The sequence below is a fragment of the Priapulus caudatus genome, unplaced genomic scaffold, assembly GCF_000485595.1.
Source record: "Priapulus caudatus unplaced genomic scaffold, Priapulus_caudatus-5.0.1 Scaffold9, whole genome shotgun sequence".
Taxonomy (NCBI): Eukaryota; Metazoa; Priapulida; class Priapulimorpha; order Priapulimorphida; family Priapulidae; genus Priapulus; species Priapulus caudatus.
Window position 1 is genome coordinate 807,128 of NW_014577070.1, and position 15,514 is coordinate 822,641.

At 43.7% G+C, this 15,514-nt stretch overlaps 1 protein-coding gene across 1 annotated transcript in view; it reads left to right on the forward strand.

Moving 5' to 3' along the window:
• LOC106806630 (titin-like) overlaps positions 1-15,514 on the forward strand; it is a 165,642-nt gene that overhangs the window by 42,355 nt on the left and 107,773 nt on the right. Inside the window, exons 36-38 of the mRNA XM_014808636.1 lie at positions 154-14,631; positions 14,929-15,059; positions 15,207-15,399. Coding sequence (XP_014664122.1) covers positions 154-14,631; positions 14,929-15,059; positions 15,207-15,399 — 14,802 coding nt within the window. The remainder of the gene's footprint in view (positions 1-153; positions 14,632-14,928; positions 15,060-15,206; positions 15,400-15,514) is intronic.

Consider the following 15,514-nt stretch of genomic DNA (forward strand, 5'->3'; position numbering starts at 1 on the left):
CGTGCGTGTGTGCGTCTGCATCTGTGTATAATTTAAACATAATTATGTTCACCAATCTAAAGGAATAAATGGACGTGCAATTAGTTGTTAATGCATGAATTATACGCAGCCTGCAGTGTGATTTTAGTGTATGCATGTTTGCTTATTTAACAGCATGGTTTTGTGAAGAGGAAATTGAAGACAATCTGCATGCTTCCAGACAGCGAACTGCTAGTTCCTCAGATACTGAACTCACCACATACATGAGCGATGACCACGAACTTGACTCTCATATTGAGGATCTAGAATCAGAAGTTACATCGTCAGAACAAATCGAATACACGCCAGTGGTTTCCCCTGTAAAGGAAATGCCCGATAGTTATATTTCTACTGTGTCAGCTCCCTTGGTTATGACTGAAGAGGTAGTTGAACTAAACTGCATGTTGCATGATGTCAGGTCAACAGTAATGCATGTCTCGACGAGTGAAGACGCTGGAATCGAAGTGAGTTTAGAAGACCAACAGCTAGATGTGAATGATGGTCAGGCCCAGCATGATACTGAAATCATATTGTCACATCCCAGGTCATCGAGCTGTGAATTCCTTCATGAAAGTGACTCATGCGAAGAAGTTGTAGCCATGTCACCCTCTGAAGTTCAAGATAATAGCTTCACAGATGATAGACCAGTGTCCACCATTGATCCCAGGCCATTGATTGAGTCTTCCAGCTCTCAACAATTGTACGATAAGGAAATAACCACTCATTCAAAACCTTATGTTGAGACAGTAGTCACTACCACAAGTGTCGAAACAAACCCACCCATATTTCAGCTTGCGTTATCAAGGGATGAACAGTTTCGGGGCTACCCAGAGGAGCATCTAACTCTGTATCCAGAGGAATCTGTTGATGTAGAAGTTAAGATCCCAGCAGCTACTAGCTCACCAGATGATAGTTCTATCCGGAAGGAACCTGTCAAAAGCAGGTTGTCTGATCTCGTATGGAATCCTGACGATAACATCATCATCATTGATAAACCCAATCGCCAAACAGACGAAGGTAGAGATGAGCGCATAGGCGAAACCTATGGAAGTTCAGACAGTTCTGATGGAGAGATGGTTGACATCTTGGATATTCGCCGAGCATCAAAACTATCCCTGCCAGAGAATATTGGTGCAGTCAAGCTAGAGGAACAGAGTGTCCACTTTGTTCAGCACACCTTGGTACAATCTGATGTGTCGCACAGAGGCATTGAATCTCCCATAGAGTGTGCTGTCCAACAAGATAACGATTACGCACTAATGGAAATTCCTGACGAGTTGCTAACATCTTCTCAAGAAAATCTCGAGTGTAATGTAGAAAACTCAGAGTCGGATGGTGAGGAGTTTATCGAAGTGTTAGATATGCGCAGGGCTTCTACGATCTCACTCCCTGAGACACCGCCAGCCAGGAAATCCAAAGGGACCATGAATGTGAACCAGTATTCATTAGTGCAGTCAGATATATCAGGATTCGCAAAAACAGTGGAAAGCAATGAGTCCGAGACCATTATTACCAGTTCAGGGTCACCCACAGAGGACACATGCCAAGTACCTTTATATGCGATTGAAGAATTGTCTGAGACGCATACGAAACATGCTCACATGGACACGACCGATGGAATACCTCACATTAGTGTGAACACTTCCAAAAGAGACGAGGTATTTCTGTCTGTTGATGAATGTGTGGAGATGACTGTACTGGCCGTTGTTGGAAGGCCAGCTCAGGTGGCACATGCAGATGTTATCATCCCTGGTGAAGGGGAGGCAAGTGCTGAATGTGTCATGGTTAAGGAGAACACCATTACTGTCACAGAGGAAGAGTTATCCAGATGGAATCATAAACAAGTAGCTTCTCTCGATGAATTACATTTTCCAAACATTGTATTGTTAGATGAGTTAACACGTGAAAACGTGACAGAGGAAACTAGCTTGGTTCCTACGACATCGATTCACTTAAGTGAATTTCCAGTTTCCACTGGATCGGTGGACACATCAAATATGACAGAGAAAGTAAGCACGTCGGTTGAAGTAACAAGGCAAGAATTCATTACAACTTTGGTAGACAGTTGTGAAGAGAAAATGCTGGCACTCTCAAAAGTGCCCGAAGTTAGGCATGAAAGTCACATAATTCCATGTGTGACTGAGATGACAGTTGAGTCACCTGTGGATGTTCATATGACCGATGATGTTAAGCCAGAAAACTTGAGAGACGACACGCATGATATCAGAATGTCCACCCTGCAGTCATCTGAGATCGCCCTGCACGATTCAGTGTTTCCAAACGTTGTCATGCTTGAAATCGAACCAACAGAGAATGTCGCAGTGCCTAGAGGATTAAAGTACAATAAGGATTCAGCATTGAATAATGAAACAGATGGTGATGAGAGAATGGCAACATATGATAATGGTTATGCATCACATAAGATTGAGGTTGAACCAAGCAGGGACGAGGAACGTATCTTTGCTATTGACACTGAACTTTCAAAAGAAGAAATGGTTACACTGACAGCTGATGGCAGTGAGGATGCCATAGTACACGAAGATCTTAAATGTGAAAGCGCATCAGAAGACATTACATTGGCCGTCACCTCAACATGTGATGATTCTGTGGCAGGTAGCCTTAAAACGAAGCCAACTGAACATTTGAAAACTGAAACCATATACATGTCCGTTGAGGGTGCTATGCTGACTTGTCACGACGAGAAAACCGAAATGGAAACTATTGACGCATATCATGCTTTATTGCACGACGTTGTTATTCCATTCATAGAATTTACACAGACTGTAACACTCGAGGAAGTAAATTCCGCCCTGTTACCTGAATCCACGCACATGAGCGATAGCGGACAGATCATACAGATTCCTGAAGTAAAATTCCCAGATGCTGTCACTCTTGAGGAGTTGGGCAGAAGCAAGGAAGACCAAGTAGATGATGTACAATTAGAACACATTTTGTCAATTGTAAGTAATGAATCCTTTGACCTCAACGTAACAGATGTCGACGCGAGACATCATGTGGAGACGTCTGAGATGAACTGGGATGAGACGATATTTCCTGATGTGCGGAAAGAAGAAGGAGACGAATTAACCAGAGATGTGTATCTAACTGGGAATGAGTTTCAAGAAGTGTCAGTAGCTGAGGCAATATTTCCTGATGTGCGAGAAGAAGAAGGAGACGAATTAACCAGAGATGTGCATCTAACTGGGAATGGGTTTCAAGAAGTGTCAGTAGCTGAGGCAATATTTCCTGATGTGCGAGAAGAAGAAGGAGATGAATTAACCAGCGATGTGCATCTAACTGGGAATGGGTTTCAAGAAGTGTCAGTAGCTGAGACAATATTTCTCGCCGTTGAGGAAGCCACAGAAGAAGTATCAAGCAAGGATGTTGAACAAAGTGTAAAACCCTCTCAAAGTCGCTCAACAGTTGAGAAAAATTTTCCAGCCGATGATGACTTAAACAACATGGAATCGGTGACGGATACTGAGGTAACTGCAAAAGGGTTTCAGGAATTTTCCGTTGCAGAGAAAATATTTCCAGCTAGTGAAGAAGACATGTGTACAGACTCAATCAGGGCTGCTGAATTAACTGTGGAAAACTTTCAGGAAGTTTTCAAGACGATATCAGACAGAGTAACGGATTCGTCGTGTGATGAACTCAGTAACCAAGGGGGCCTGCAGCTGGTTGTATCAGAAGATCAACCAAGTGAGAAATCAGATGAAGAAACCTCTATCAAAGAGGAGATTGATGTATACGAATTTGAAGTCAAAATCATATACCCAGTGCTTGTGGAAGTGAGTACAGAACTGAACATTCGTGATAGCATGGAAGAGAATTTGCCCATTCCTAGCGTAGTTGAAGAGCCTGAGCAAACTACTTCTGTGGCAGATCAGGTCTCCATTGAAGAGGACCAGAAACAAAGTGAAATACTTGTAGGCGAGAGCACTATAAAAGAAACTGATGCAAGACCAACAGCTATGACTATACATTCGTGTCATCCATCATTAGAGAAGACTAATATTGTTCTGACACGTATGGAATTTCCGGAAACTGTAACACTGGAGAGTACAGATACGTTCGGTTCTATACCAAGATCTGAAGCAGTTGCTAATGAATCATGCGTAGACGATTTAAAACTCAAGCGCATTTCTCCCATAAAGATAAGTGAAGAATTTGAAGTGGATGTGGGATATCTCAAAAAATATGTTCCGGCTGAAACACATGACGTATACCTGACTGCGTCGGCACATTCTCCCGATGAGATGACAATAGAAGATGCAAACAGAGACGTTGATCTAACAGTGAAAGGGTTTCAGAACCGCTCAGTTGCCGAGACAATATTTGCAGCTGACGACGAAGACAGTGTTGAAACATTAAGCAAGGATGTGGAGCTGTCTGCAAGGGGGTTTCAAAAATTCATGCGAGCTGAAACAATATTTCTAGCTGATGACGATAACACACCGGACGAATCATGTGAGGAGGACAAGCTCATATCAGAAAAACCCCATGAGCATTCACTTGGCAAAACAACATCCGACTCGGACGTAGAGTCATCAAATGTCAAAAAGGTATGTGAAGAAACTACAGCACACTTGGAAGTTTTAGAGGAAATCACCCCAGATACCGATGATGAGAGGGGTTTATCCGAAATTAAAACTACTGCGGCTAATAATGGCATGATGAAACTGACAAAGACAACAGAATGCGAAATAGTGCCTCTTGCCGAGTTAGATTTTCCAGATGTGATTTTCTTAGCTCAGATCGAGAATGAAAACAAAAGTGAATTGACACTAACGAACAGCACAGAAGCCTCAAGACTTGACCTTTGCATTCCACCAGAAGATAGCATTCCTGACACAGAGGGCTCAGCGGATCATGCGGCAGTTGCCGTATTAGGTGATGCACAGCAAGAACATATGCTAGTTCATAGCATGGCTGAGGATTTGCTGCAGGATTCATCTTATGTATCGCAACAGGTTTCAGATGACCAAGAACGACAACAGAATGAGATCACCCTGGAAAACGATAATGTTGTCAACGTTGCTAGCGAGAGAGCAGAGATGAACCCTACGGAGCTATCTCGTATTTCGCTACACAAAACTCATATTAGTATACCAAGTATCGAGTTCCCAGATTCAATAGTATTGGAAAGAACAGCAACTGTGTCTGCAACCACGCACCCACCACTTTCTGTGAAAAGTATTGCGACAGCTAAAGCAGAAAACAAGCACTCGCAAGTAGAAGATGTGCATGCGCAGCACATTTTTCCAGCAAGGGTTAACGAACAGTTTGATGTAGATGTAAGAGATCTTGACAAACATGTTCGTGTGGAAACATGTGAGATGCACCTGACTGATTCTTTACTTTTGCCTGACGAAGAAATTGCAACAGAAGATGCAAACGTTGACCTAACAGTGAAAGGGTTTCAGAACCGCTCAGTTGCTGAGACAATATTTGCAGCTGATGACGAAGAAAGTGTTGAAACATTAAGCAAGGATGTGGAGCTGTCTGCAAGGGGGTATCAGGAATTCACGCGGATTGAAACAATATTTCTAGCTGATGAAGATGACACAGCCGACGAATCATGTGAGGATGACAAACTCGTAGCAGGAAAACTCCAGCAACATTCCCCTGACAAAACTACACCCGACTCGAGCGTGGAGTCAGCAAAGGCAATACTGAATCCTAAGGAAGACATGAAGCCGGATGCATTTGGCGATCAACCAGATATGAAATCAGATGAAGAGAAGTATGTTCAAGAGGAGAAGGATATCTCTGAAGTTGAAATGCAACACACGCACCAATCCCTTGTGGAAGAAAGTGTTGAGCTGAACATTGACACTACTAACTATATCGATATAGTAGACCAAAGGGACCTTGGTACACCTGAGACTAATGTAGTTGACACTGTAGAAGTTGTAGAGACAAAGGCTGTCGATATGCAGTACAGGCCAACAGTGTGCGACACGGCTGAGTTTACATCACTGGCTGCAGAATGCTCAGCGTCTGTACGAGAAGAGGTCGACATGGCAAATACGTTGACGATAAGGGAATGTGATATATTTCTTCCTTCGTTCACTGATCAAGATACAGAACATACGGTCAGAAGTGTTACTGCCACTTCACCAGATCAGGTTGATCTACACACTGAGACTGAAGTGGCATTTGAAAGCCTTGCCATCCCTCAACATGCATCCGAAAGCTATGATGTCTCTCTCAGGCATTTGGAAGCTACATTCAAGGATGCTGACCCCGAAACCTATAGCGTAGAAAAGATATGTGGAACTGATATCAGTGAGAGTGAGAATCAAACATATATCAATTTGGATATAGAACGTGAAACACCCAGAACAACATTTGATGCCAAACCTGTCCAAAGTTATCCCCCTGAAGCAGAACTGGATTTCAAGAGTATAAAAACTGAAGATTCTGTGAGCACAGGTTTGAAATCTGGAAGTGATACCAGTGCACCAAAGTCTAGGACTTCTGATCTACAAGTCATAGCAGGGAAAAGCTTAGATTCAGCTTCTGAATCTAACGTAAAATCAGTCGAAGCACCATACCTACTTATCGGGGAGATGGATGAGGCATGGGATGTGGCATTGGGTGACAATATCGGTTCAGTGGAGACATCAGAGCATGCTAGCAAAGAAGACAACTTAAGTGTAGAATCACATCACGATTATGATCAGCAACCAACTGTGAAATGTGTAGATGTGTGTGGAACACCAAAACCGCTGTTAGAGCCCATACATCCGCCCATAGAAGAGAAGGTAGAAGAATATCTGGCAATTCTCAAGCCTGATAACGGTGCTATCGTGCATGAATACATTAGCATAGCTGATTCATTTCACGTAACACGTCAGCAAGAAACCGTGGAGTATGAAAACAGAGAAACTGACATACTGCTGCGTGAGTCAACAGACATTGTGATGAAAATGCAACAGACAGATGAAATACATCCTAAGGGAAATGAAAGTGTAGACACTGGAGTCCATGATATTCCCAGAGATGAAAACAAATTGGAAACACTAGATGAAAGTAAAGTGAAAAACCTCAGCCGTATAGTTACTGTCATTTCTCAAACTAATCTCATAGAAACAATATTTCCGGTCGAACTGAACGCTGAACTCTTAGACTCTGAAGTTGAGGTGGAACCACGTACACCAAACCCGACTGCAGTAAATCAAGTAGATAGTACGAGCATTGAGACGAGAATGCCTGACCAGATTGCGGAATGTAGCAGTGATCTACTGTTACCACACAACGAAGGGAAGACGTGCATGAACACCGAATCAAAGGATGCTGAGTCAGACGTAACTGTTGTTCAAGATGAGTTGATAGCCAGTTCGCAGCAAATCTGCCAAGCTGAAGTTTCTGCAGGAAGTTTTCTTGCCGCATCAGATGAACGTGAGTCGATTGGAGAAACTGCGTTTGTCGTTATTGGGATCAAAGAGTTGTCATCGCAGGCGCTTGAAGTGGCCATTGTCCCTGAGTCACCCACAGAGACCCCAGAAGACGAAATAGCGCTACAACCAGATTCTAGTACAGTAGACACACTGTTGAGCACTACCACACAGCCTTCAGTAACTGAGCTGGAAAGTTTCATGGAACCTGAAATATATCAGTATTCGATAGAGGATGTAATTTCAAAAGCTGTTGAGTCATTTGTATCTACAGGAGACAAGTGTTCACAATCCAGTCTTTTCGCAAGACTACTAAAGCATTCGGAAGAAAAGAAAAAGGAAGCTGATACAACCGTATTACCTTCGGATGTATGCGTGCTTCAGGATGATCAAGCTTTACATACGGATAAAGATAAAACAGATAGCACACCTGACGCAGATATACATGAGCATGTGGAGAGCCGTGATGACGTTAACGATGGAAATCATACATTACCAGACAACGGAATAGCCCCGATTCAAGAAACAGTTGTAGTGGAGAAGCAATCGGAGATAACTGTTCAGGCCTCGTTGGGAAGTGGTACAAATGCACGCGATGATCAACTAAATGATGCTGCTTCGGATGACTCTGACGATATGCCTATAGAGGCTAAAGAGAGACTACAAGACCAGGTGCAAGGCACGACGGTTCATATGATTTCAGAGCAACTAGTTGCAAATCACACCCTGGAATCATTACTGCTCACAATGGATGGAGATGCGTTTGACCAGTTGTACAATCGGATAGTGGTGGAAGAAGAGTTCAGTACTGACATGCCCGCTGGCAGTGGCACATGCTGCCCACCATACCCACCACCTTTGCTTGATGACGATGATGATGAATATCAACCAATGTATGAAGACGATATCCCAGCCTCTGAACGTACAGAAATCCTTACTGCTGGCATTCAGGAAGAGGAGTTCGCAGCAGATATTTCCGACATTAGAACTGGATTACGCATGGGCAAATGCTTCAGTGACAAATTGGACACAATACACGAACAAGCAGAAGTGTCCGACGATGCCTCTAGTAGCAGTCAAGAGTTGACGATACTAACGCATGTCACTGTAGACGTGGAAAAGATGATAGATTTTGGTGACAGTGCAGAGCATAGCGAGGCAGAATCTCAGTCGTCGACCGCTGAGGTATCATACATGCTACCACACTTATCTGAGTATGATGTTGTGTTTGAGGTCGACGATGAGGTGAGACAGGAGGTTGTTTCCAGAACACTGACTGTGTATGAAAGCAGTATTGGAACGTCATCGGAAGAAGACCTCAGTAGTACTCATGATGACATTACTGTTCAAGTTGAAGAGAACAGCCTCGCTCAAACACAAATCAAGGACCTTTGTGAGACGATTGAGGTGTTTGTTGACAATACGACGAGCGAGGAGGACACGTGGCGTAGGACACAATCGGAATCAGAAGAGGATCCACCATTTTTCCGCGATGAGACACCGGTCCCTATAGAAGGTCACGCGTATGCGATTATTATTGATGATGATCAAGAGTGTGGGGATACCAGTAGCGTGACTAGCGAAACTAAGAGTCCAGCTTGGGATGAGCTCAGTCAGATGAGCCTTGTTTCTTACGAAGATGAACCAAGACACTTGACAGGGCATTCTAGGGAAAACCTGTTGAATTTGAGTTTCGAGTTGGAAACAGAAACAGTAGAAAAGACTGAGAGTGAGGTAAATCACGTAAGTGATAACATTACCACGTTGCCCGACCCTCTCGAGAAATCATCATGCACAGAACCAGATCACGAGTCGGACTCTTCAGGCAGTATGAAGGAAACGTCTACCAGTAATGTCGAAATTGCTGACATATTGTCTGACATTCAAACAGAAGAGCTAAAGATTCTGGCAGGAAATGATCTCACAGGATTCTGCCCAACTGTGGACACGTATAGTTCAGTTCACTCACACACTCAATATACATTAGGTGTCGTACAGTCTGTTGCAGTAGAACTTTCTCCCACTGAACAAGAGCTAACAGGAGTTGATAACCTCGATGGTAAGCTGGCAGGTGAAAGCACCACATTACAAACTACAGTGGGGAAAGAAGAGGCTCGTGACCCAACAACGGTTTGTGACTCTGATTCCCGGACATTGGAGAATACAAGCTTATCTCAGTCGAATACCGAAATAACACTTTTTGCAGTGTTACCCAAAGATGAATTTTTCCACGCTACGGAAACAACGCTCTCAACAAGGGATCCGGCTGTTGTAGATATATCCCTTAGTAATACACAGACACCTCATTCTGTGGACCGTTTAGCAGCTTCAGCGCATGTAGAAAAACGTGCAGTCCTCCCGGGAGCACATGAAGAGAGACATGTACAAGCACAAATGTTGGTGAAACATGACGAGGAGACGGCAAGTGTCAGTTATGAAATGAAAACACACACAGAGGAATACCACGTCGCCTTCTTTAAACGCTCATATGACGAGATGTCAGCCCATAAATCATTCAAGAAAAAACGAGAAAATGTAAAGCGCAAGAAACCATTTACAGATTCTACTGAAAGCATCACTGATGATAGAGATAAAATGCCGTACACTGACATAGCGTCATCATCAGAGACACTTATTGACGAGCATTTCATTGAAGCCTGGCAATCAACGGATACCCTTGTCGAGGAGCCAGGCATTGTAGCAGTATCATCTATTGACAGTGCCACACCTGTAATAGACTACCACCCTGAAGGAAATGTGGAATACCATATCATGGATCCTCAAGATGATTATGTTGGTGTAGCGGAAAGCTCCTCAGATTCTGAATTTTCAATAACAGAGTATGAACATGAGCCTAGAGTGTTTAGAGCAAAATCTAAAACCGTGGAAGTATCAGTAATCAGATCTGAGCCTCCAGTTGAACAGCAGGCCCCTCCAAAGGCAAAGTCCGGATTTACGAAAGTCCTCGATAAACTCGTAAACTGGAGCAGAGCTTCACCAGACATACACGAACCAGATGTACAGCAACTACCGCCAGATGTTGTAGACACTACTCATCCTCATGGAAACGAAGGTGATCCGAATGACGAAATTGAAACAATCGATTGGGACAAACGAGATGAAAATGCTGTTGAATCGGAAAGACTGTCACTTCTGTCTGAATCACCAATATCATTTTTCAATGCGTCATGTGGCAGCACTTCAGATTCCGAAGAAAAAGACATGTCAGATTCAGAATATAGCCCTCACACAGATAGAACGACAAAACGAGGAGTTTCATTTGGAAGGACGGTTGTATTTGAGATACCCCACCGAGACGACGAGTCGTACCTTGTTGAAAGAAAAAGAGAGGTTCTTAGAATCAGCCACTTTGACGCAATAAAAGTCATGCAACAGTTTCCACATGACCGCCGCTCCCGACTGACACGAGCTGCTTCACAGGAGCTTGGAGACATTATTGCAATCAAGACACCCACAGCAGAAGGCAGTGAGGACGAAATAGGCTTTGTTGATGCTAGCAGTGACGAGGAAACAGTCATTAAGGCACCGATCTATGTTGAGAGGGCTTACTTTGCCCCTCTTGCGGTTGATGAAGGCCTCAGTGATTACACCACTAGTGATTACAGTGATGTGGAGCCGGAAGTAAAAATGGCACCGAAGCCCATTAGCATGTACGTTCCTGCTGAGCATGCGCAGGAAGTTGTAGAGAAAGAATATGCCCTCAGGCGAGCGAGTTATGAGCAACTAGATGAATCTGCTAATGACTCTGATGCATCTACTGTAGATGGCAGTGACTACGTAGCCATCATGTTAGATGGAAATGCAATGCATGCTGAGGATGCGGTGCCGTCAGATATCGAAAACACATCTGACTCTGGTCAACGCACACCAACTCCAGATGATGCTGTTCCCGTGGAAGCTGTAGAGGTGAATACCATCGAAGAAGCTATGGATAGAGGTGATGAGTTTATCATGTTTTCCTCCAATGATCAGGAACGTCCTCGTGTCTTGAGTATCGCTGAACTAGAGAGTCCGGCACGTACAGCTGAGGATAGTCCATGTGAAGCAGTAGAAAGTGGGCTAGTATTCACCCCTACTGATGACCGTCAGAACGGTCATGATAAAACTCAAGAGGAGGAGTTGCTGCTCAACAATTTTGAAAGTTGCATAACTGTTGACAAGAGTTATGCACCTGTCGCATTGGAGGCACACGTAGGTGTAACGATCTCGGTTACTGACGATGCCTACTCTGACATTCTAGCAATCATGGACAGCATTATAGAAAGTGCACTCAGCAACACAACAACACCCACTCACGCCAGATCACTTGAAGAAGATGGGAATGCACAAACAAGCAGACATATAGCTGATAGTACAGACGTAAACGAAGAGGATGTGTGTCAACAGCCCGATGCAGCTGCTTCAGTTAGAGCTGACATGGAAGAGCATGCACATCTTGAAAAGCCACCAGTGCTGAATGAACCAATTACAATACAAAGTGGAGAACTGGAAGTGGCCTGTGTATCTTATGATGAGAGTAGTATGGAAATGAAACTGCAACTACCTGATGAGGACGATGCCATTGTAAGAGAGGTTTTGAGCGGGTTAATAGCCTCCGTTGTTGAGGGGACTGACAAGCTCGACAACCTTGTGCTAGCCACATTAAAAGCAGAAGTAGATGTACCGGTCTCACACGAGGATAACAACGATGCCTACTGTGACATGTTAGCAGTCCTAGACAGCATCATGGAAAGTGCCCTCAGCAACACAACAACACCCACTGACACCAAATCACGTGAAGTATGCATGAGAACGCACACGAATGTATATATAACTGACAGTGAAGAGATTAAAGAGCCTCATCAGCCCACTGAAACTGTATCCAACGCAGATCCTTCATTGAGTATTGATGTGGAAGGTCATGCATGTCCTGGAACGCCACCAGTGATAAATGAGGCAACTGCAGTACAGAGTAGGGTTGTGGAGGTGGTATCTAGATCATACGATGATAGTCATGTAGAAATCATACTACAGTCACCTGGTCAGGATGATCTCGTTGTGAGGGAGGTTTTAAATGAGTTAATAGCTTCGGTTATTGAGGGCATTGCCAAACCTGACGAGAATACACTAACGGTCAGCATTGAGGAAAGTGCAAGGCAGGATCTCCCGGATGCACATTTTAAGGATGCTTACGATGATATGGACGTTGCGTCAGTAGTCAAGGATGCATGCGTGGGTATAATAGACGATATGCTGAAGTTCGTTATGGATCCCCTGAGTGATGTGAAGCTAGAATCGTTAACTCACCTGCCAACATGTGATGAAACTGGTTCACGCATAGAGGATGGAAGCATAAAGACAGAAGTTGCAAGAACTCATATGGCACCAGTAAAACATGCAGATGCAGAGCCAGAAAACGTTCCTGCAGAGGATGATGGCATATTCTGTGAACAAACGTCTATGGAAACTAAGATAACAGCACCTGCTTCGTTACCAATTCGGAGACCAGTGGCATTTGAGATCAATTTCAAAACATTGAATTCAAGTCCCGTATGTAAAGTGAACGCAGACGATGAGACGAGTCCGTCAGCAGTTCAACATCAAACCGAGGTGTTGTCCGATGCCGCCGTGACACATGATCCAACGTTGAAGACAGATCACGAAAGAAATCTGTGCACTGTGGAAGATGCGTCTTCAACACCAACTGTGCCAGATTCACCATCTGATGTAAAATCACAGTTCCTTGTTGACGAATTCTCAGTGTCGTCACATCCCAGTCCTAAACGGCACGTGTACCACACCCATCCGAGAGCAAGGTATTCGAAATTTTTCCACATTGATCTTGAGGAAGCCGACAATCTGAATAGGACTCCGACGTTACATGAATCTTCTACTCGAAGCTTACCTAATTCCTCATCCAAGGAAAGGCATTTCAGTGGTAAGAAACTCTTGTTTGATAAGATTGCTCCTTATCAGTTCCATCCAGATGATGGCGCAGAAAGTGCAATTCCACAAGCCTCATGTGTTGATCGACCACCTATTCAAAGCATCAGTGTACATAGCAGTCCATTGTCTAACTCCTCACAGAGGTTGTATACCCACCCAAGCTCATTCAGTGGAAACAAAATTCCAGTGTCACCATCAAAGAAGAAACCTCATTTTCGGCCATCTGTGAAAACTATCAAGCGTTCGCAGCCTCAAATTTCTGAAGGAACGTTGCCTTCATCGAATGAAGTGGCTAGTTCTAGTGAACACGTCACTAAAAAGCTGAAGCATGATCTATCAAGAGCAACAGGCCCATCGTTGAATCCTAGTGAGAGCTCAGGTGCGCCTGAATTCATTGTGATCGGAGAATGGGACAATGAATATTCTGAAGCTGAAATTGAACAACAGGTGGGAGAAGCCGTTGAGGACATATTGAATACAATAACAGAGGAGGAGGAACCAGCAGAGACAACCCCGATAAGCGAATCCGTTGCAGCGTGGTTTAATATGCATGTTGACAGTCATTCTGCGGAAGCCTGCCTGTCACCGATTATAGAGGAACCAATACTAGATGCCCACAGTCCAAAGCCTGATAATGATTCCTGGGATTTCACGGATTCCCCTGCACCCGCAAATCAACGCAGCAAATCTCAAATATCTGCACACGTAGCAAAACCAGCCGGGAAAGGATTCAAGTACTATGACGTTGTAAAAAGGAAATCGAAATCGAGGCCAAAACTGACACATGACCTGTTCACATCACCTGTGATAGACACCCTTATTAGTGATGTATCAAATTCTAACGTGATGCAGAGTGAGCCATCTCCAGTAGACTCCTCAGGATTAGGATCACAAACCTCATCTGCGACAGATCCCACTATACCTGTAGGTGGTGTAGATGGTATGGACACGTCTGTTCCAGATGTGTCCGAGCTCCTACGTTCACCAAGGATTGTTAAGTCACTAACCTACACGCCGTTGCATGATAGTGGAAGTTTCAACCTGAATTGTGAAATTTCCGGCAAAAGGTTGACAGTGCATTGGTATGGCGATGGAGTTTTGTTGCATGAGTCTGAAGTGGGAGAAGAAGATGTGCATGTCCTCAACATAACCCAGCCTGTGCATGAAACAGACAATTCCGAGGTCTTGTACACTGTAAAGGCAGAGAACTTGGCAGGCTGCATCGCAACACAGACAACAATGCATGCTTCTGATGATGACACAGGTGTGATGACTTAACATCCTTTCAACTTATATTGTAACAGCTATGGCCTTCTAAGTAACGTGTGTAATGAATTACTATGTGCATGTGCATGGTATGCGTAATGAATACTTTTGCTTTCCACTCATCATCACGCGTGCTTGTGTTTACCCTGCCTTCAGTAGGTCATTATTCAGTTTGTAGAGCGTTATAGTACAACTAGTAAAACGTGAATGAAAATGCAATTGATGGAACTACCCTTTCTGATAAGTGTGCGCAAAACACAAGCTGGACCAGTCTAGTTTGACCCTCTATTTGCAGCCGAGGATAAAACTGAAGATGAAGAAGAAGGATTAAGGCCGACCTTTACTTTAAAACCGAAGAAGAAGACGGTGAAGGAGCACTCCACGACTGAGTTCAAGTCATGTTTCATTGCAAACCCAAGGCCTACGGTATGTTCAGGCTTAGATATATTACAAATTGAAAGTAGAACTACTTTATAGTTCTGTATTGCTGTAAAATATAACAAATCAAATATTTAAATGTGTGGCAATTTATTTTAATTAATATTACACAAAGGCCCTTCACACTTCATCTAGGTCACATGGTTCTTCGAGGAAACTAAAATTGTCGAGACGGAGAGGGTAAAAGTGTCTCTCTACCCGGATGTTCACATGTACACCTCCATCTTGCGTATTGAGAAGATCACTACCAAAGACGTGGGAAAGTACACAATTGTCGTGGAGAATGAAATTGGCAAGATTAGTGCTACAGGATCCATCAAATTACAAGGTCAGTTACAGTAGCAATCCGTAGTGATTCGTCACCACAGGACATGGGTGCCGATATTACATGAATAACATTGCCTGTTAAAGCACATTTAGGCAGTAAATAAGCACATTCATGT